General features: G+C 50.2%; 1 protein-coding gene across 1 annotated transcript; it reads left to right on the top strand.

Moving 5' to 3' along the window:
* Nucleotides 1-2998: 2998 nt before the first annotated feature.
* On the top strand, nt 2999-16281 carry LOC114783353 (ubiquitin-associated protein 2-like). The gene is made up of 18 exons (XM_028968800.1): nt 2999-3011; nt 3087-3243; nt 3357-3465; nt 3548-3747; nt 4388-4554; nt 8290-8461; nt 8848-8881; nt 8962-9037; nt 9509-9557; nt 9860-9932; nt 10024-10094; nt 10513-10594; nt 12283-12549; nt 15169-15261; nt 15351-15400; nt 15472-15615; nt 15876-15994; nt 16077-16281. The coding sequence occupies exons 2-17, from the start codon at nt 3106-3108 to the stop codon at nt 15969-15971; spliced, it is 1821 nt and encodes a 606-aa protein (XP_028824633.1). The 5' UTR covers nt 2999-3011; nt 3087-3105; the 3' UTR covers nt 15972-15994; nt 16077-16281.
* Nucleotides 16282-23101: the final 6820 nt, after the last annotated feature.

The following is a 23101-nucleotide window of genomic DNA, read 5'->3' as shown; positions in this document are numbered from 1 at the left end:
TAGAAGATGCAGTTTAGAGGATGCACGTCTAGAGATGCAGTTTAGAAGATGCAGTTTAAAGGATGCACGTTTATAGGATGCACAAAGCTCATTCTATGTTACAAAACTAGCCGTTTCTACATCTTCTTCTGATTTCCATAGTAACTGGTGACATCATTTTCACCATATTAATATTTTGACCTCCCTCAACACATATATTTTTACACAAATAAGATAAAAACTTGAAACTGATTTCAAGACAACAAAGAAAAGTTCAGTTTAGTCCAGTTTGGAGGATGGGGTCCATCAGGATGAAGACCATCAATATTAAAATATCTTTAATTATTTATGGTCTAACTGGGGTTCTGAATACCAGGACAAAGTTTAGCAGGTCGAAATCCTATTAAAGTTATAGGTTGTCTCCATCACACTTGTAGCCTGTTCCACATGGTCCCACACAGATGAAGGACTCGTCCCTCGTTCGGTCTGTTGACATCTGCACGTCCTACTGGATGAGGTTGTGTTGAGTGTCAAGTATGGTTTGGTTGGAGAGCTCGGCTTGGGTTATAGTGCTAGTTACTGGTATAGTGGTCAGAAGTAGATGGTGTGTCCATGTGTCCACAGTGCTGAATGTTGCTAGAGCACCAGCTGCTGGAATCATCTTACATGTGCATTTATAGAGCTGGTCAGTGCAGAGGAGAGAAGGTCCTGCTCATTGCAGGCCCAACTCGTTTCACTGTGAATTTCCTACAGATTTTTACACTACCCTGCACCCTGCAAGTGGTGGAAGGACATTGTGAAGTGTCCTAACGGTGTCCAGCAGCAGTATACTGCTGGAGTGGGACGTCGCTGAAGTGGCCCGGCTTGGTGTCAGGTTACTGAGCGTGGGGGACGGGGACATGACCAACATGTCCCTCTTTGGACGTCTATTTATAGTGAGGGGTGGGATCTGGAGAGGCTTGCAGCAGCGTGTTTAACGTGTTATTTCTGTCTCTCCCCTCTCCTTTCCAGACTTTTCTCTTTTGTAAATAGCAGTGATGATGGCCTCCTCAGAGAGTGACCAGTCCCGGACAAGCCGACTGACCACACACACAACTCATCTTCAGAAACAGCCACAGGTAAAGGACAGCACACACACACGTCGGTGTCCTTGTGTAGAGTCTGTGTGTTTCAGTAGGCATCTGATGCTTCTTCTGTAGGCCACAGCAGTGCAGGTCAGGCTGGCGCAGGCAGACTCTGAAGAGAAAGTGAAGCAGGTGGGTGTGATGGTGGATGAAGATGTGTGAAGGCCTCTGTTCATCTGTGTTGCACAGTCAGACTCATGTCTGGAACCTGTGTCCATGCAGCTGGTGGAGGTGACGGGCCGCAGTCAGGATGAGTGCCTCGTTGCTCTCCACGATCACAGTGATGATGTTGTCAGAGCCATCAACTTCCTCCTGGAGGAGGCCACAGACCAGGTAAGTGATTCTTTTTCAAATTCTTTCACCCATTTTCTAAATATATTTCAGCACTTTTACAATTTGTTGAATAAAATCAGTGCTAAATGCTTTCAGATGATACTGTTCACTGATAAAAACGAGGAAGTTCTAGTTGTAGCTGCTGTGGTGAAGAAGTGCCCACTGCTCGCTACGGGTGATGCAGGGTTAAATGCAGAGGTGACAGTGACAGTAGTAATGTGTGTGTGTGTGTGTCATCCACGTACGATTCAGAACTTGTGGGAGATGGTTGGTCGGAAACGAGTGAGTGAGGTGAAACGAGGAGAGAGGAGAGGACACTTCACTGCAGCATGGAGAGGCCGAGCGACCAGCCGATCTCGAGAAGGTGTGTGTCCGTGTGTGTTTATGGAATTTGAAAAACTCATTTACGAGACTCCTCCCACCTTAGGTGAAAATGGAGGTCGCGTAGAGAGAGGAGCAGAGCGTGGCCGACGAGGCAGGAGCAGAGGTAACTGCACCACATTTCTCACCCGACCATTCCAGCGTACATCTCCACACCTGCGTGTGTGTGTTTCTACAGGAGCTGGAGGTCGGGGAAGGGACGGAGGAGGTGGTCTGGTTTCATTCTCATCTCAGAAGATGGGGTGGGTGAGACCCTCACCACGGGCTTCAGTAGTGCACGCTCAGCACTCAACTTGTTAATCTGTTGTGAATACAGTGTGTGTGTGTGTGTGTGTGTGTGTGTGTGCATGATAATCGATGTGTTGTGATCTTCTTTATTTTTCTTCAGGATGCTTAATCCTTCTGACGGGGGACCACACAGTCAGTCAGGCCACAATGAAGCTATAAACCATCAGAGTAATTCAGATGGTGGGTCTCCACAATGCTGCACAGCTCTACATAATTCCACACAGCTCCATATACCTCTCACTGTTCATTAGATCTTTATGCATTAACTTTATGGGAATTGTATTTTCTGGGTTTCTGAGGAGATCTGGATCAGGATTTTGGTAGAGAGGTTTTGTCTGGTGATATGGGTGTGTTTGGTTGATTCTGTGGAGATCTGGATCAGGATTTTGGTAGAGAGGTTTTATCTGGAGATATGGGTGTGTTTGGTTGATTCTGTGAAGATCTGGATCAGGATTTTGGTAGAGAGGTTTTGTCTGGAGATATGGGTGTGTTTGGTTGATTCTGTGAAGATCTGGATCAGGATTTTGGTAGAGAGGTTTTGTCTGGAGATATGGGTGTGTTTGGTTGATTCTGTGGAGATCTGGATCAGGAATTTGGTAGAGAAGTTTTGTCTGTTTGGAGATATGGGTGTGTTTGGTTGTTTTTGTGGATATCTATATGCGTTTGGGTTTCAACAGCATTTATTTTTGATTCTTGACCACCCTCTGCAGGATGCTTGAGGGACACTCTAGATGATTGGGCCACAGACGACTGGAGTGAAGATGTGAGTTTGATCATCAGATTTTTCTAACTGCTGATCTCTCACTGACTCCACCTGGTGCTTGTGATCTGATTGCCTTTCTCAGTTGTCCGAGACCAAAGAGTTCACCTCTTCTACAGTTAACACACCCTCAGATCTACACACAGGTAGGCCAAGTGTGTGTGTTATGATGTATGTAGTGTGTGTTTTATTGGGTGTGGCGTGTGTATCTGCTGTCTCAGGCTGGATCTGGCCTCAGTAATGGCTTCACCAGATGAGGGCGCAGTGGAGGGAGGTTCAGAGACTCCGAGTTGGGTTTTCACCAATTCTCAGCACAAGCGACCCATAACCCACACGTACGCCCACGCTGCTGCCTCCACACACACTTCCACCTGTCGGGTGAGTCTACACATCCAGAACATGTGGTGATATGAATAAGGTCTGCTTCATACTTCTTTACTGGTGTGTGTGTGTGTGTGTGTGTGTGTGTGTGTGTGTGTGTGCGTGTGCAGACTCACGTGTGTATTCCTGCAGTGTTTGGGAGCTGTGACAGAGTCATGCAGTCTCAGGGTGGCGCTGTTGAAGCTGGAGTTTGCAAAACCTCCCCTAGTAACACACACTGTGGGTCTCTGTTTTACTCACTCACTCACACACACACACACACACACACACTCTTTTTTTTACTGAGTGTTTTCTGTCTCAGTGGGTGTCACAGCCCAGCAAGACCCATCTGTTGAGCTGTCCCAGCATACCTTGCAGCAGCCTGCAGCCTTCACCACGCCCTCACCACCCCCACAGATCTCCTCGGGGTCTCGACCTGGTCCTGACGCCATGGTAACGATAGCTGACCCTCCCAACCAGCATCTCAAAGGACAGCGACGTCGAGCCCCCCTACCATCAAAGGCAACCAGAACACACACACACATATAAACACACACACACACGCACGCACACACACACACACACACACATACATATATACACATGCACAAACACAGATATACACACTCGCACACACACACATATAAACACACACAAACACGCACACATACATATATACACATGCACAAACACAGATATACACACTCGCACACACACACACACATATATATATATATATATATACACACACACACACACACATATATACACATGCACACATAACACAGATATACACACACACTCACACATATATACACACATACAGATAGTTGTGGTGGGCCTGCTGGTCTGGAGCCTCCAGAGTCTGGAAGTCTGTAGAATGGATCAGCACTGACCTGATCGCAGCTTCCCTCCCTCCATCTTTATTTATCATTGTCTTCAGCACAAAGCACTGAACAGCAATCACTTCAGTCCTGCTGAGTAGATCAGCAGAACTGTGGCCCGGTCCAGACGCACACACTTTAACTGGTACACAAGCCTCTACAACACACACACAATAACTCCACTCCTGACTCCTTCCTCATGAATGGTGGAATTCAGACCAGTCTAGCATAAATTAAACTATATTTATAATGTGCTTGTCTGTGTATTGTGTGTCTAGATTCCCTCATCAGCTGTAGAAATGCCAGGCTCAGCAGATGTTTCTAAACTGAATGTTCAGTTCGGGGCCCTGGACTTTGTCTCAGAACCCATCAGCATGGAAATATCTTCAGCAAAGGAGAGCAGTGACTCTGTCCTGGAACCTGCTGTGCCTGTGAGACCTGTCAGGTATGTGTGTGGGGCTTCTATCATGAAGGGATGTCAGGTGACCCACATTTATTTGTTGTGAGACCCTGTGCTACGTTCGGTTCCTCTAGGTGTCACTCTCTCAGAAATGGCCCATTGCGAAGTCTTGCACTCACACCCCATCATTGGTAACTACACAACGCAACAGCTGTAATGACAACATGGAGACGTGTGTAGCTCAGATGCTGCCCAGAACATGCAGTAAAATTAAATGAAATTAAAACTGAGCTAAACACCTTCATTTATGACAAGTTATGAACATGTCACAGTGGCCGGACATGGTGAGGAATGAGGACGTATACACACTCACAAGATGGGTATCTAACAGGGTATCTAACACGCGACTCAGGTAACGGGGTATTTAACACACGACAGGGTATCTAACACGCGACTCAGGCGACAGGGTATCTAACACATGATGGGGTATCTAACACACGACAGGGTATCTAACACGCGACTCAGGTAACGGGGTATCTAACACACGACTCAGGCGACAGGGTATCTAACACATGACGGGGTATCTAACACACGACTCAGGCGACAGGGTATCTAACACACGACAGGGTATCTAACACACGACTCAGGCGACAGGGTATCTAACACACGACAGGGTATCTAACACGCGACTCAGGTAACGGGGTATCTAACACATGACGGGGTATCTAACACACGACAGGGTATCTAACATGCGACTCAGGTAACGGGGTATCTAACACATGACGGGGTATCTAACACACGACAGGGTATCTAACACACGACAGGGTATCTAACACGCGACTCAGGTAACGGGGTATCTAACACACGACTCAGGCGACAGGGTATCTAACACATGACGGGGTATCTAACACGCGACTCAGGCGACAGGGTATCTAACACATGACAGGGTATCTAACACATGACGGGGTATCTAATACACAACAGGGTATCTAACACGCGACTCAGGCGACAGGGTATCTAACACATGATGGGGTATCTAATACACAACAGGGTATCTAACACGCGACTCAGGCGACAGGGTATCTAACACATGATGGGGTATCTAATACACAACAGGGTATCTAACACGCGACTCAGGCGACAGGGTATCTAACACATGATGGGGTATCTAACACACGACAGGGTATCTAACACGCGACTCAGGTAACGGGGTATCTAACACACGACTCAGGCGACAGGGTATCTAACACATGATGGGGTATCTAACACACGACTCAGGCGACAGGGTATCTAACACACGACAGGGTATCTAACACGCGACTCGGGTAACGGGGTATCTAACACATGACGGGGTATCTAACACACGACAGGGTATCTAACACACGACAGGGTATCTAACACGCGACTCAGGTAACGGGGTATCTAACACACGACAGGGTATCTAACACGCAACTCAGGTAACGGGGTATCTAACACACGACTCAGGCGACAGGGTATCTAACACATGATGGGGTATCTAACACACGACAGGGTATCTAACACGCGACTCAGGTAACGGGGTATCTAACACACGACTCAGGCGACAGGGTATCTAACACACGACAGGGTATCTAACACGCGACTCGGGTAACGGGGTATCTAACACATGACGGGGTATCTAACACACGACAGGGTATCTAACACACGACAGGGTATCTAACACGCGACTCAGGTAACGGGGTATCTAACACACGACAGGGTATCTAACACGCGACTCAGGTAACGGGGTATCTAACACACGACTCAGGCGACAGGGTATCTAACACATGACGGGGTATCTAACACGCGACTCAGGCGACAGGGTATCTAACACATGACAGGGTATCTAACACATGACGGGGTATCTAATACACAACAGGGTATCTAACACGCGACTCAGGCGACAGGGTATCTAACACACGACGGGGTATCTAACATGCGACTCAGGTAACGGGGTATCTAACACACGACTCAGATAACGGGGTATCTAACACATGATGGGGTATCTAACACGCGACTCAGGTGACAGGGTATCTAATACACAACAGGGTATCTAACACGCGACTCAGGCGACAGGGTATCTAACACGCGACTCAGGTAACGGGGTATCTAACACATGACGGGGTATTTAACACGCGACTCAGGCGACAGGGTATCTAACACATGACGGGGTATCTAACACGCGACTCAGGCGACAGGGTATCTAACACGCGACTCAAGTGACAGGGTATCTAACACATGACGGGGTATCTAATACACAACAGGGTATCTAACATGCGACTCAGGCGACAGGGTATCTAACACACGACAGGGTATCTAACACTCGACTCAGGTAACGGGGTATCTAACACACGACTCAGGCGACAGGGTATCTAACACACGACAGGGTATCTAACACACGACGGGGTATCTAACATGCGACTCAGGTAACGGTGTATCTAACACACAACTCAGACAACAGGGTATCTAACACACGACTCAGACGACAGGGTATCTAACACACGACAGGGTATCTAACACTCGACTCAGGTAACGGGGTATCTAACACACGACTCAGACGACAGGGTATCTAACACACGACGGGGTATCTAACACGCGACTCAGGCGACGGGGTATCTAACACGCGACTCAAGTGACAGGGTATCTAACACATGACGGGGTATCTAATACACAACAGGGTATCTAACATGCGACTCAGGCGACAGGGTATCTAACACACGACAGGGTATCTAACACTCGACTCAGGTAACGGGGTATCTAACACACGACTCAGGCGACAGGGTATCTAACACACGACAGGGTATCTAACACACGACGGGGTATCTAACATGCGACTCAGGTAACGGTGTATCTAACACACAACTCAGACGACAGGGTATCTAACACACGACTCAGACGACAGGGTATCTAACACACGACAGGGTATCTAACACTCGACTCAGGTAACGGGGTATCTAACACACGACTCAGACGACAGGGTATCTAACACACGACAGGGTATCTAACACTCGACTCAGGTAACGGGGTATCTAACACACGACTCAGACGACAGGGTATCTAACACACGACAGGGTATCTAACACTCGACTCAGGTAACGGGGTATCTAACACACGACTCAGACGACAGGGTATCTAACACACGACGGGGTATCTAACACACGACTCAGACGACAGGGTATCTAACACACGACGGGGTATCTAACACACGACTCAGGCGATTGGGTATCTAACACATGATGGGGTGGAAGTAGCCTAGGGGTAACACACTCGCCTATGAATCAGAAGACCCGGGATCAAGTCCCGCTTACTACCATTGTGTCCCTGAGCAGGACACTTAACCCTGAGTGTCTCCAGGGGGGCACTGTCCCTGTAACTACTGATTGTACGTCACTCAGGATAAGGACGTCTGGTAAATGCTGTAAATGTAAATGTAAATGGGGTATCTACTACTTGCCACTGAGCAAAGCACCGTCCCCCCACACTGCTCCCCGGGCGCCTGTCATGGTGCCCACTGCTCACCAAGGGTGAGGGTTAAATACAGAGGACACGTTTCACTGTGTCACCGTGTGCTGTGCTGCAGTGTTTCACAATGACAATCACGTCATTTTCAAGTAAAGACTGTATCAGTAAGAAAAGGAAAATGGAAATAAAATGGAAAGACGTTTTTTATTCTCTCTTTGGTGACTGGAACTCTTGGAATTGTTGCTCAGGGGATGTATAAAAGTGGGAATCTACGTCTTTAATTCCATTTTCTGTTCCTAGTGAACCTGTCTGTGATTCACCGGTTCGAACCCTCCCTGCCTCTTCTGCTGGCCTACCGAGCATGACGTCCACATCACACCGCGCTACACCTGCAGCCGTTCCGGTAGAAGCAGGTGCCCACACAGCAGTGGGCAAGAACGGGACCACCTCACAGCATGATGTTCTAATGAAGGTGCTGTGCAGATGCTACCAGGATAATGAACCTCTCTCTCACAGCACTTGTCATTATTAGATGATCATCTGCAGACTGGACTTCACACAGCTGAACTCTGTCATCTCACACACACACACACACACACACACACACTGTGTGGAGCAGTGGAGGCCTAGTGGTTAAGGAAGCGGACCCGTAATCAGAAGGTTGCTGGTTCAAATCCCAAACCACCAATGTGCCACTGAGGTCCCCTTGATGAAGGTCCCGTCCCCACACGCTGCTCCCCGGGCGCCTGTCATGGTGCCCACTGCTCACCAAGGGTGACGTTAAATACAGAGGACACGTTTCACCATGTGCTGTGCTGCAGTGTCTCACAATGACCATCACTTCACTTTAACTTTCAGAAAAATTGCAGTGATGTGAGAATTTCACAGAACAGTAAGTATCTGAAACATTCAAGAGACGTTGATTCCGTTTGTCCTGATGCATTTAATGACACCATTTTTGTTTTAACTCAGCACCTTTGAAGAAGGACTCCTCCCCCCTGCCATCTGTGCCACCATCTCCAGCCAGGGACATGTCCACAATCAGCAGGTATATACCAGATCAGCTCCACTCAGCTTTCTAGGTTTTCAGATCTGGAATAAGGTGTGTGTGGTTCAATGAAGCATCAGATAAAGATGTATTTTCAACAGAAACCATCACAGCTTCTAAATAGAATTATGAAATAATCCACAGCCAGTCAGAGCCAATTCATATGAGATTTTCTTATGATGGGCTGCACAGTTAGCAGGGTTCTGGAGCAGGTTTCCTCCCTCCATCCAATGGCATGCACACCAGGCGTCTCTGAGTGTGTGTGTGTGTGTGTGTGTGTGTGGTGGGCTGGATGAGTCCCCACCTCTCTCTATTTAATTGAGACATGACGGAGCCCTGATCTGTCTATGTATTCATCATATATAAGATGTATAAGCAGACATTATTAGGTTCTTTATATTGATAATGGGTGATGATGTGGTACTTGTAGTGATCACTGAACGCGTTTGACCATTTTTATTCCTCTTCCAGCTCACGGGCACATGACTCCACAGCCTCCGTCAGCCTCTCATCTCCGTCGGTAAGTTCTCTTCTTCTCCGCGTTTCTTCTCAGCTCTGGCACATGTTGCTCAGGTTTCCTGCACCACTTTACCAGACGAGAAAAAAAATTGATTTGTTAAATTCAATATCCAATACAAATGAAGTTGCATATGCCTTTTTCAAGGAATAATTTGGAATGAATAGATTTATAAATACAGTAATTTATTTATAATATATGAGCACAATTACATCTGCTGCTTGTTTGGTTTATTGATTTTTTTATCTTTATTATTATATTATTATTATAGTAGTGAAATGAATGAATTGTCTTCTGTCTCTCAGATTTGTGACTCTGCTGGAGCTCCTGGTCTTGTACTCAGCAGTAACAGACCAACGCCACTACCCAGTGCAACAGGTAAACACCACACGTGCGCACACACACACACACACACACACACACACACATCGGGTGTACAGAAAGTGTGTTTTGTCCTCTTATGTCGCAGGTAATGTAGTGCCCCCCCTGGTGGCCAATCAGTACATCCTGAGACCTGGAGGTCTTTTGCCTGCCTACTCGGTACGTCTGAGTCTGTGTGTTTGAATGTACTGTGATTTGGGAATGTAAATGATGTTTTAATGTGTGTGTGTGTGTGTGTGTAGATGTGTGTGTTTCTCTTCTCCCTGGCAGCAGATGTGTAGCTACAGCCCTGACTCAGATGTGGGCCAGAACATTTTCCTGCTCTGGTCCAGCTCTGAGGTGTTTGTGAGCAGGAATGTGTTTTTATGATACTAACAGTGAAGCCAGAACTTCAGCAGTGGTGGAGTGTGTGTGTGTGTGTGTGTGTGTTTGTGGACAGAGGACATGCGTAAATGGTTCCCAGGGTGTGGGGACTGGTAACATTATGGCCATAAACCTCCCCCAGCACTAAAACCTTGCAGGTCACTTGCCCCTGTATCACTGGACCTTTCTTCTAAATTTGACTTGTGACTTGCAGGATTATTATGGTGTGACATTCCCTGCTACCACTGCAGCAATTCCTGTGAGAGATGGAGGAGTGGCAAACAACCTGTGCTCAGGTAGACTGCAGGCTCCACCCCTGACTGTCATATTCATAGAACACTGTCATGAAAACACAAACCTCCTAAATTACAGCCAGAAACCAGCAGCATCTCGTGCATTGCCATTTATCACCGACCTCCTGAGCAGCAGAGGGCACTGTGGGCTTGTAGAACGAACAAAAAAAGTATTTTCATTATGTTAATTATATCTCTTCATTATGTTAGTCTGTTAGACTTTCCATTCTTAACTGGAGATTTGACAACTTCTGTTGGACATCAGTCTCCTCGATTCACACTAGTGATGGGCATGGCAGTTATTTTAGATGTCCTGAATCACTAGAATCAGTTCACCAAAGAGATTTGCTCAAAAGATTTGTTCACCAAACCACTCAGTTCTTTGTGGGAGGTTAATATAAGATAAGATAAGTTAAGATAAACCTTTATTAGTCCCACAAGTGGGAAATTGTATTGACTTTGACTTCCTGAACTGATACGATGCTGAATGGTTCAGGTTTCAGTTCAGTTCAGTTCTGGGGCCAGTATACTAGTATTCTCTGCAAATTGGGCTCAGTTAGTGATCCTTCGATATTCAACACCCACCCTCACCCCAATGTAAATTAATACATACTTCAGTGCACAGATTTGGTTTGTATTTTTTTCCGCATATCTCAGGAAAAATTAATTGTGACGTAATGGGCTTGACAATATTATGAATGAAATGTGTGTGAGACTTCAGGCCAGCATCAGCAAGGAGGCGCACAAGGACCTTGCTCATGTCCCGCATATAGGTGTGATAAAATGATGAGTCTATATCATAATGCCCGGTGCTTTTGTGTTTTATTTTGTGATCTGGTTATTACTAGATGCTGCTCCAGCCAGCCAGAGAATCTCCGCGCAAAAGAAGGATTAGTCAACATCATAAGGCATGAAATCTAGTTGCATAAATGGTGGCAGAATTAGACTTTTCTTACTGTCACTGTGAGGCAGGATTGTCCATGTCCTGTCTACACTTCGCGATTCCACCAAAGAGGTCAAACAAACACCAGTTGTAGTGATGAAAAAGGGGCAGGTTTGTGTTCCAGTGGCTGCAGCAGCTTGCTGTGATTCTGTACCTTTTGTACATACGTGTATGTGTTGATCAGTTTCTGGGCATTTCCCACACTGTAAATGAACCTGCACCTTTTTCAGCACTACACCTGGTGTTTGTTTGACCTTTTTTGGTGGAACGTGGACGTTTCCTGCCTCACAGTCACTTTGGTTCTTCGTGTGCTAAAGAAGATTGAAACAAATTGGGCAGATACGTCCTTACACTTGCCACACCAATCTAGTATCTTCTGGGATACCTCCGACGTTCAAAGTTAAAATAAGAGCCGGTTTTATCTGCAGCAGATTTATCTGGAGCTTGTAGCAACTGGCCGGGGGGAAATATTTCCCTTCTGAAAGTGATTTTTTTTCCTCTCTGGTATTTCACCTGTCTTGCATTCAGTATATAAAACTCCAGATTTCTGACTTGGTTTTTCAACCCCCTCTTCTGCACTGAACATCATTCAATTTAAGTAATTTGCTGAAATATTAATATGAGACAATGTATAACTTTTATAACTTCTAGTTATGATAATAACAGATTCATTCTGTAAATTAGATCTATACAGAATCTAACTGAATATAACTGTAGAATATAATTCTAATGCTCTCTTTGTCTCAAGGTGAATCCACTAAAGTTGTGCCAGGTGACTCTTCCTCCCCAGCCCCTCCTACCACGCTGCCTTCTCCTACTCAGGCTAAGGTGCACATTGGGACTGGACCTCAGGTCCCAGCTCCAGGGGGACAGACCTTTGTGAACACCCCCTTGCCCCCAGGCTATGGCTACCCAGCTGTCTCATACTACCCGCCTCTGCCGAGTGCCCTCCAGTACCCACCCCTCTTCATGACCCCCACCAAGCAGGCCAACCAGTATCCGCCACCCAGCTATGGTCAGTCTTACAGTACAGGTATCATCTTCTTCTACCTTCGGCCTCTCCCATTAGCAGTCACCACAGCAGACGGTTGTCTGCATTTGACATGATGGCTTTAAAATGTCCGTTAAACAAATCCCATATTTGGTTAACTAGGACCCAATCTGCAAATACCATCAGTTTTATAACTAGGTAAATAAATAAATATCAGAGCCTATTTTTGCACTGAGCCCTCAGCAAGCGCGGGATGTTCAGCTCAACTCAATGTATTGAAAAAAAATCATGTGATGTAGGAAAATGTATGGGATGCATCGTGATGCTTCGATAATCAAGGCATTGATCATTGTAATTTAATCAAAGTGTGAGACCTGTGAAGCGTGGTGAGTAGGTACGGGCGTTAGCGTGGTGAGTAGGTACGGGCGTTAGCGTGGTGAGTAGGTATGTGTCGGCATGGTACGGGCGTTAGCGTGGTGAGTAGGTACGGGCGTTAGCGTGGTGAGTAGGTATGTGTCGGCATGGTACGGGCGTTAGCGTGGTGAGTAGGTACGGCATTAGCGTGGTGAGTAGGTATGGGCGTTAGCTCGAGTAGGTAGGGGTGTTAGCGTGGTGAGTAGGTACGGGCGTTAGCGTGGTGAGTAGGTATGTGTCGGCATGGTACGGGCGTTAGCGTGAGTAGGTAGGGGTGTTAGCGTGGTGAGTAGGTACGGGCGTTAGCGTGGTGAGTAGGTATGGGCGTTAGCGTGAGTAGGTAGGGGTGTTAGCGTGGTGAGTAGGTACGGGCGTTAGCGTGGTGAGTAGGTACGGGCGTTAGCATGGTGAGTAGGTACGGCGTTAGCGTGGTGAGTAGGTATGGGCGTTAGCGTGAGTAGGTAGGGGTGTTAGCGTGGTGAGTAGGTACGGGCGTTAGCGTGAGTAGGTAGGGGTGTTAGCGTGGTGAGTAGGTACGGGCGTTAGCGTGGTGAGTAGGTACGGGCGTTAGCGTGGTGAGTAGGTACGGGTGTTAGCGTGGTGAGTAGGTACGGGCGTTAGCATGGTGAGTAGGTACGTGTCAGTGTGGTGAGTAGGTACGGGCATTAGCGTGGTGAGTAGGTATGTGTCGGCATGGTACAGGCGTTAGCGTGGTGAGTAGGTACGGGCGTTAGCATGGTGAGTAGGTACGTGTCAGTGGTGAGTAGGTACGGGCATTAGCGTGGTGAGTAGGTATGGGCGTTAGCGTGAGTAGGTAGGGGTGTTAGCGTGGTGAGTAGGTACGGGCGTTAGTGTGGTGAGTAGGTACGGGCGTTAGCGTGGTGAGTAGGTACGTGTCAGTGTGGTGAGTAGGTACGGGCATTAGCGTGGTGAGTAGGTATGGGCGTTAGCGTGAGTAGGTAGGGGTGTTAGCGTGGTGAGTAGGTACGGGCGTTAGCGTGGTGAGTAGGTACGGGCGTTAGCGTGGTGAGTAGGTACGGGTGTTAGTGTGGTGAGTAGGTACGGGCGTTAGCATGGTGAGTAGGTACGTGTCAGTGTGGTGAGTAGGTACGGGCATTAGCGTGGTGAGTAGGTATGTGTCGGCATGGTACAGGTGTTAGCGTGGTGAGTAGGTACGGGCGTTAGCATGGTGAGTAGGTACGTGTCAGTGTGGTGAGTAGGTACGGGCATTAGCGTGGTGAGTAGGTATGTGTCGGCATGGTACAGGCGTTAGCGAGGTGAGTAGGTATGTTTCGGCATGGTACGGGCGTTAGCGTGGTGAGTAGGTACGGCGTTAGCGTGGTAAGTAGGTACGGGCATTAGCGTGGTGAGTAGGTATGTGTCGGCATGGTACGGGCGTTAGCGTGGTGAGTAGGTACGGCGTTAGCGTGGTGAGTAGGTATGGGCGTTAGCTCGAGTAGGTAGGGGTGTTAGCGTGGTGAGTAGGTACGGGCGTTAGCGTGGTGAGTAGGTATGTGTCGGCATGGTACGGGGCGTTAGCATGAGTAGGTAGGGGTGTTAGCGTGGTGAGTAGGTACGGGCGTTAGCGTGGTGAGTAGGTACGGCATTAGCGTGGTGAGTAGGTATGGGCGTTAGCGTGAGTAGGTAGGGGTGTTAGCGTGGTGAGTAGGTACGGGCGTTAGCGTGGTGAGTAGGTACGGGCGTTAGCATGGTGAGTAGGTACGGCGTTAGCGTGGTGAGTAGGTATGGGCGTTAGCGTGAGTAGGTAGGGGTGTTAGCGTGGTGAGTAGGTACGGGCGTTAGCGTGGTGAGTAGGTATGTGTCGGCATGGTACGGGCGTTAGCGTGGTGAGTAGGTATGTGTCGGCATGGTATGGGCGTTAGCGTGGTGAGTAGGTACGGCGTTAGCGTGGTGAGTAGGTACGGGCATTAGCGTGGTGAGTAGGTATGTGTCGGCATGGTACGGGCGTTAGCGTGGTGAGTAGGTACGCGCGTTAGCGTGAGTAGGTACGGGCGTTAGCGTGGTGAGTAGGTACGGCCGTTAGCGTGAGTAGGTAGGGGTGTTAGCGTGGTGAGTAGGTACGGGCGTTAACGTTGTAAGTAGGTAAATCGAATGTGAAGGTTCACACAGTGGCATGTAGATAAAAGTACACAATGAAGGTTACTGCAGTCAGCAGGTTTCAGGAGGATCATGAATACAGAATTCTCTGATCAGTGTGTGTTTGTGCAGGATTTGATGACCTCTCTCAGGGAGGAGAGTTCAGTAAAGGATATGGATGCTCTGCCCAAACACAGTCAAATCCTTCAAACAGCACCATCAAAGGTATACACACATATACTCTCTCACACACACACACACACACACACACACTTCCCCGAATAGATGACAGTATTGAATGGTGTCTCTTGCAGGCAGCTCTGTAACTGCTGATGTGAGCAGTGGTGGATACAGTAAGACTCAGGTGAGTGTATGTGTGTATGTGTGGGTGTTGATAGGTGGTGTAAATCACACTCCCTCTCCCGAATCTGTCAGTCATTTGAGAAGGCGGGGTTTCATACAGCCATGCCCCCACACTTCAATCTGCCATCTGCACTGGGCGGAGCCACAGCATACAGCCATACGTCATTTGTACACATCCTACCTGCACATCAACAACCTCATTTACAACGACTGCAGGTAAAACTAAAATCCTATAAATCAAACAGGAGAAGTGCACACACCTATTTTAGAGGTTGTGAAGAATATGATGAAGGCTATTTTGAAGAATCTAGTAAAAAATTGTTTGATCAACCCTTTAGTTCAACACACTGTCATCATCATAATCTTCATCTGCTTCATGTGTGTGTGCGCCTGTGTGCATGTGTGTATGTGGATGTGGTGGTGTGTATTTGTGTGAATTCTCTGATCGGTTCTGCTGGTGATGTGTATCTCTGCAGACTCTTCCTAGTCAGTGCAGCCAGAATGGCAGCATAGCACAGAAGAACCAGAACAACAAGAACAATTACAGCAGCTCAGCGTTCTGGACCAACTGACCAGCTCTCCTGCACTTGCTTCTGTGAGATAAGTTTGTGGGTTTTGTGCAGTTTCTGCAAACTGGAGCTTTTTTGTAGGATAGTGAATGGAACCTTCTTCTGCAGGTCAGGGGGTCATCACCATGTCATTCCCTTTAATCCTCACCACTGGACTTCACCAGCGATCTGTTGGGACTCTGTTACCACTTTTATTTCACTTTATGGGACGTGTGCTCTGCGTCCCAGAAGAGCTCACCACAGGTTTATATCAAATTCCTCCTGCCATGGAAATAAACATTCTCTGCTATGGTCACCCTATAAATGATTTTGTGTTTGTGTGTGTGTGTGTGTGTGTGTGTGTGTGTGTGTGTGTGTGACTGACCAGAAAGGGGTGGGGTGTAGAGTGTACCTGTAGGGGTCAGGGTGTACAACAACAACAACAACAACAACATTTATTTCTTATATAGCACATAATCACATACAGTATGTCTCAGTTGTCTCAGGGTGGCCTAGTGGTTAAGGAGTATCACAATGACAATCACTTCACTGTCACTGTTCACTGTTTAGAAACAAGGGGCTTTGACAGGCCCTACAGTTGATACCCCCAAAATTGACCCTTCTGCACACGAGAACAAAACTCTAGGAGAGAGAAAAAAGGAAGGAGGAACCATTGGGAAGGAGTGATACAGAGAGGGTCGGCCTTCTAGGGTAGAGTGAGCCTGAAATTAGTGTCAGTGCAGAAGAGGAAAAGGTCCTACAGTTGTGGTGTAAAGGTCCAAAGTGTATTATAGAGCATCTGTGTCTAATTTGTGTTGTTAGCAGTTCATTGCTAGGGACTAGGATTCATCTGGTGGTCTCTTAACTGGACTCTGGAGGTTGTCTATGGTTGCCAAGGTGACTGTGTGATAAAGTGGACTTAATAATTGACACTGTGTCAACCAGACCAGAGTGAACAGATATGTTTTCAATTTAGATTTAAACACTGAGACTGTGTATGAATCCCGAACACTGACTGGCAAGTGGTAATTGTAGGGGTCAGTGTAGCTTGTACCTGTAGGTGTTGGGGTGTTGCGTGGACCTGTAGGGGTCAGGGTGTTGCATTTACCTGTAGGGGTTGGGGTGTAGCATGTACCTGTAGGTGTTGGGGTGTTGCGTGGACCTGTAGGGGTCAGGGTGTTTGCATTTACCTGTAGGGGTTGGGGTGTAGCATGTACCTGTAGGTGTTGGGGTGTTGCGTGGACCTGTAGGGGTCAGGGTGTTGCATTTACCTGTAGGAGTCGGGGTGTAGCGTGTAACAGAAAGAGTTGGGATATTGCGTGTGGACCTGTAGGGGTCAGGGTGTTGTGTGTACCAGAAAGGGTTGAGATGTATCCTGTACCTGTAGGGGTTGAGGTGTGTGTGTGGACCTATAGGGGTCAGGGTGTAGATTGTACCAGAAAGGGTAGGGATGTTGCTTGTGGACCTGTAGGGGCTGGGGTGTTGGGTGTACCTTCTGATTTATAGACGGGTGTGATACCCACTAGGCGTCTACCCCTCAAGGTGTTCCATAAAATTGATTTATAACTTTTATAACGAGATTTATAATTTATAATGAGAAATTAATCTAGATCTGAAACTATTACTCTAGAACTGAAAATCATTCCGAAATGCTCCATTCAGATCAGTGTTCAGTGTAGAGACGTGGTTTATCAGTGGTTTACATTCAACAGTCTGTCCAACAGTCATATCAGATGTTCCTGCTGCTCAGTGACGCGAGTAATGACACCATCACAATCAGTAGATTACAGGAATACACCGGCAGGACCGCGGGTGTCATCAGGAGGGAACTGGTAATGATTACCCAGGGTTCCAGTGGGTGTAGGCCCATCGAAGCCTGTCCCGTGAATGGAGAGGAAGACTGCTTCTGTCCAGGTTTGGTGCTACAGCCATCTTACCCAGCAGATCCATTTTCTGACCTTCTTAGATACTCCTTTCACTTCAATTTCCTGGGGAATAAAGATAATTTTTTCTTAAACAACCGTCGTGTTGTGTGTTGATGTATCCTGTTTTATATGATAAAATTCACACAATCTAAAACAATTCATTATTAAAATGATATAACTTTCCCTATGATGAAGAGAGAAGACGTGGCCTGTTTTTAATTCCATCATGAAGGTTTTAGTGATATGTGTGTCTGTGCACTTTGCCTTGAGTTCCTGTAACCGCTGACTGGCCTCGACGTATCGGAGTTCTCAACACTCTGTCCCTTCGTAGTCCGAAGGTCAAGGTTCACTGGGGCGTGTGTGCGTTTCAACCCTGAATTAAAGATGAACTGAGTAAACACGTCTAGTAAAAGTGTGTCCTTCAGTTAAAAGCCATTATTTCAGCATCATCCTGAATCAGACTTTATCACATCTGTTCTGAATACAGATATGGGCTCTCACCCTCACTGAGCAGCCTATCTCAGCCACGTTCCGAACAGTTCACGGTTGCTGCCGCTCCGGGGAACAGTTTTTATTTGTTTTTGTGCCTGTTTTGGAATGCTCTGTTGAACCGGAATGTTCTCCATGCAGGTTTTCCTCCATGTGTCTCATGCTTTCTGCAAGCATTCTTTATGTTTTATTTTTTCACACAATCTTTGCTGAAAAGTGTAGCCTTCTGTGTCTAGTACAACTCACAGTGTGAAACTGAACTCTGTCACATATTTCTGTATCTACTGTATATACTGTATTCCTTTATATTAATATAACCTCTTCACCTATTTAAATGCTTTAATAATGGAAAGGAAAAGAAAGAGCATGTAGAAGAACCTTTTCAGCTATTTAAATGGTATAATAATGGAAAGGTGGTGCACCAGCAGAAGAAGGAGCATGTAGAAGAACCTTTTCAGCTATTTAAATGGTATAATAATGGAAAAGTGGTGCACCAGCAGAAGAAGGAGCATGCAGAAGAACTATTTCAGCTATTTGACGTACAGTAGGTTTTCTGAAGAACAATGTCAGAACATGCCAGGCAGTAAAGCCTATTGTTTGCATGGGGTTCTGTAGCTACTACATCCTGGACCATGAAGCAATGGAAGAAGGTGTCCTGGCCTGTTGAATTACATTCTCCTTTACATCATGTGGATGGTGAGATAAGGAAGACACCTGGCACCAGGATGCACCATGGGAAGAAGGCACTGGAGGCAGTAGGTAGTAGGTGTTAGCTTGTAGGTAACACATCGCCTATCAACCAGAAGCCCCAGGTTCAAACCCCACTTACTACCATGGTAGTAACCAATTGAATATTAGGCAGGTGGTCATGTGACATGTCTGGGGCCACCTGTGGGCCACATGGTTCTTCTGTGTGGAGTGAAAGTCCCAGAGAAACGCTGTCGCTCCACTCATTCTCAGGCACTGACGACAAAGACGCGCTGTGTGTGTTGCCTCTGCGGCCATGTGTGGGGACCGTGGCCCCCCGGTCGCGCGGGGACCCCCTTGTTTTGAATTACAGGCTGAATAGCCACCGTCACGGGCTGTTTCGCGGCTTTCATCCAGCGCATAAGGACCGTGAGAGCCCCGTGTTCCTGAGGGCCCCTGAGCTGAGAACCTGGCAGCGGCCCCGCGGGGCTTCACAGGCCGACCGAACTTCCCAGAAATCTTACATTTTATTCTCATGTTTATCCACATGTATCAGGCTGCTAGTAAAACACCCAGCTCTGAAACAGAAGAGCACAAAGCCCACTGTCCCCAGGGGGACTGTCCCTGTCGCTCTGGACATTACTGTAATATATTCCTGGAGCGTGGTGTCCCCCCTCCTTCCACCACCTGTAGTGAGCCGCGCGGTGCCCGGCGGAGTTTAGGACCCCGCGGAAGCCGGGAAGCCCTCAGTTCCCCTCGTAGTGAGACGTGCGGCACCCGGTGGAGTTTAGGACCCCGCGGAAGCCGGGAAGCCCTCAGCTCCCCTTGTAGTGAGACGTGCGGCGCCCGGCAGAGTTTAGGACCCTGCGGAAGCCGGGAAGCCCTCAGCTCCCCTCGTAGTGAGACACACGGTAGGACCCCGCCGAGAAGCTCGGTGCCCGCTGGAGTTTAGGACCCCGCGGAAGCCGGGAAGCCCTCAGCTCCCCTCGTAGTGAGACGAGCGGTGCCCGGTGGAGTTTAGGACCCCGCAGGCGCCGGGAAGCCCTCAGCTCCCCTCGTAGTGAGACGCGGAGGCATTTCTCCATCTGAACGAGAGGGAGACGCGCGGCACCGGCGGAGTTTAGGACCCCGTGGAAGCCGGGCAGGCCTCAGCATCGCTGTAGTGAGACGCACGGTGCCCGGCAGAGTTTAGGACCCCGCGGAAGTTGTGTAGCCCTCAGAGTCGCTGTAGTGAGATGTACGGCACCCGGCGGAGTTTAGGACCCCGTGGACGCCGGCGTTGTTTGGAAACCCCATGTAAGCCAGGAAGCCCTCAGCTCCTGTCATAGTGAGAATCGCGGCGCCAACGGAGTTTAAGATCCCGCGGAAGCCGTCGTAGTGAGACACAGAGCGGAGTTTAGGACCCCGCGGAAGCCGGGAAGCCCTCAGTTCCCCTCGTAGTGAGAAGCTCGGTGCCCGGTGGAGTTTAGGACCCCGCGGAAGCCGGGAAGCCCTCAGCTCCCCTCGTAGTGAGATGCGCGGCGCCCGGTGGAGTTTAGGACCCTGCGGAAGCCGGGAAGCCCTCAGCTCCGCTCGTAGTGAGACGTGCGGCGCCCGATGGAGTTTAGGACCCCGCGGAAGCCGGGAAGCCCTCAGCTCATCTCGTAGTGAGACGCACGGTAGGACCCCGCCGAGAAGCTCGGTGCCCGGTGGAGTTTAGGACCCTGCGGAAGCCGGGAAGCCCTCAGCTCCCCTCGTAGTGAGAAGCTCGGTGCCCGGTGGAGTTTAGGACCCCGCGGAAGCCGGGAAGCCCTCAGCTCCCCTCGTAGTGAGAAGAGCGGTGCCCGGCGGAGTTTAGGACCCTGCGGAAGCCGGGAAGCCCTCAGCTCCCCTCGTAGTGAGAAGAGCGGTGCCCGGCGGAGTTTAGGACCCTGCGGAAGCCGGGAAGCCCTCAGCTCCCCTCGTAGTGAGACGCACGGTAGGACCCCGCCGAGAAGCTCGGTGCCCGCTGGAGTTTAGAACCCCGCGGAAGCCGGGAAGCCCTCAGTTCCCCTCGTAGTGAGACGTGCGGCGCCCGGTGGAGTTTAGGACCCCGCGGAAGCCGGGAAGCCCTCAGCTCCGCTCGTAGTGAGACGCACGGTAGGACCCCGCCGAGAAGCGCGGTGCCCGGTGGAGTTTAGGACCCTGCGGAAGCCGGGAAGCCCTCAGCTCCCCTCGTAGTGAGACGTGCGGCGCCCGGTGGAGTTTAGGACCCCGCGGAAGCCGGGAAGCCCTCAGCTCCCCTCGTAGTGAGACGCACGGTAGGACCCCGCCGAGAAGCTCGGTGCCCGGTGGAGTTTAGGACCCTGCGGAAGCCGGGAAGCCCTCAGCTCCCCTCGTAGTGAGACGCACGGTAGGACCCCCGCCGAGAAGCTCGGTGCCCGGTGGAGTTTAGGACCCTGCGGAAGCCGGGAAACCCTCAGCTCCCCTCGTAGTGAGAAGCTCGGTGCCCGGTGGAGTTTAGGACCCAGCGGAAGCCGGGAAGCCCTCAGCTCCCCTCGTAGTGAGACGTGCGGCGCCCGGTGGAGTTTAGGACCCCGCGGAAGCCGGGAAGCCCTCAGCTCCCCTCGTAGTGAGACGTGCGGCGCCCGGTGGAGTTTAGGACCCCGCGGAAGCCGGGAAGCCCTCAGCTCCGCTCGTAGTGAGACGCACGGTAGGACCCCGCCGAGAAGCTCGGTGCCCGGTGGAGTTTAGGACCCTGCGGAAGCCGGGAAGCCCTCAGCTCCCCTCGTAGTGAGACGTGCGGCGCCCGGTGGAGTTTAGGACCCCGCGGAAGCCGGGAAGCCCTCAGCTCCGCTCGTAGTGAGACGCACGGTAGGACCCCGCCGAGAAGCTCGGTGCCCGGCGGAGTTTAGGACCCTGCGGAAGCCGGGAAGCCCTCAGCTCCCCTCGTAGTGAGACGCACGGTAGGACCCCGCCGAGAAGCTCGGTGCCCGGTGGAGTTTAGGACCCCGCGGAAGCCGGGAAGCCCTCAGCTCCGCTCGTAGTGAGACGCACGGTAGGACCCCGCCGAGAAGCTCGGTGCCCGGTGGAGTTTAGGACCCCGCGGAAGCCGGGAAGCCCTCAGCTCCCCTCGTAGTGAGACGTGCGGCGCCCGGTGGAGTTTAGGACCCCGCGGAAGCCGGGAAGCCCTCAGCTCCGCTCGTAGTGAGACGCACGGTAGGACCCCGCCGAGAAGCTCGGTGCCCGGCGGAGTTTAGGACCCTGCGGAAGCCGGGAAGCCCTCAGCTCCCCTCGTAGTGAGACGTGCGGCGCCCGGTGGAGTTTAGGACCCCGCGGAAGCCGGGAAGCCCTCAGCTCCGCTCGTAGTGAGACGCACGGTAGGACCCCGCCGAGAAGCTCGGCGCCTGGCGGAATTTAGGACCCCGCGGAAGCCGGGAAGCCCTCAGCTCCCCTCGTAGTGAGAAGCTCGGTGCCCGGCGGAGTTTAGGACCCTGCGGAAGCCGGGAAGCCCTCAGCTCCCCTCGTAGTGAGACGCACGGTAGGACCCCGCCGAGAAGCTCGGTGCCCGGTGGAGTTTAGGACCCTGCGGAAGCCGGGAAGCCCTCAGCTCCCCTCGTAGTGAGACGTGCGGCGCCCGGTGGAGTTTAGGACCCCGCGGAAGCCGGGAAGCCCTCAGCTCCCCTCGTAGTGAGAAGCTCGGTGCCCGGTGGAGTTTAGGACCCTGCGGAAGCCGGGAAGCCCTCAGCTCCCCTCGTAGTGAGACGTGCGGCGCCCGGTGGAGTTTAGGACCCCGCGGAAGCCGGGAAGCCCTCAGCTCCCCTCGTAGTGAGACGCACGGTAGGACCCCGCCGAGAAGCTCGGTGCCCGGTGGAGTTTAGGACCCTGCGGAACCCGGGAAGCCCTCAGCTCCCCTCGTAGTGAGAAGCTCGGTGCCCGGTGGAGTTTAGGACCCTGCGGAAGCCGGGAAGCCCTCAGCTCCCCTCGTAGTGAGAAGCTCGGTGCCCGGCGGAGTTTAGGACCCTGCGGAAGCCGGGAAGCCCTCAGCTCCCCTCGTAGTGAGAAGCTCGGTGCCCGGTGGAGTTTAGGACCCTG

The sequence above is a fragment of the Denticeps clupeoides genome, unplaced genomic scaffold, assembly GCF_900700375.1.
Source record: "Denticeps clupeoides unplaced genomic scaffold, fDenClu1.1, whole genome shotgun sequence".
Lineage (NCBI taxonomy): Eukaryota > Metazoa > Chordata > Actinopteri > Clupeiformes > Denticipitidae > Denticeps > Denticeps clupeoides.
The sequence above is the reverse complement of the archived record's forward strand: the minus strand, read 5'-3'. Positions and strand labels throughout refer to the sequence as shown.

What these genes read in the sequence shown, in the direction of transcription:
- LOC114783353 (XM_028968800.1), top strand. Translation starts at nt 3,106, where the DNA reads ATGGCTTCACCAGATGAGGGCGCAGTGGAGGGAGGTTCAGAGACTCCG. An exon ending in GTATCCGCCACCCAGCTATG is followed by an intron (nt 12,550 to 15,168) that starts GTCAGTCTTACA and finishes GTGTTTGTGCAG; the next exon opens with GATTTGATGACCTCTCTCAG. An exon ending in GTGGATACAGTAAGACTCAG is followed by an intron (nt 15,401 to 15,471) that starts GTGAGTGTATGT and finishes CGAATCTGTCAG; the next exon opens with TCATTTGAGAAGGCGGGGTT.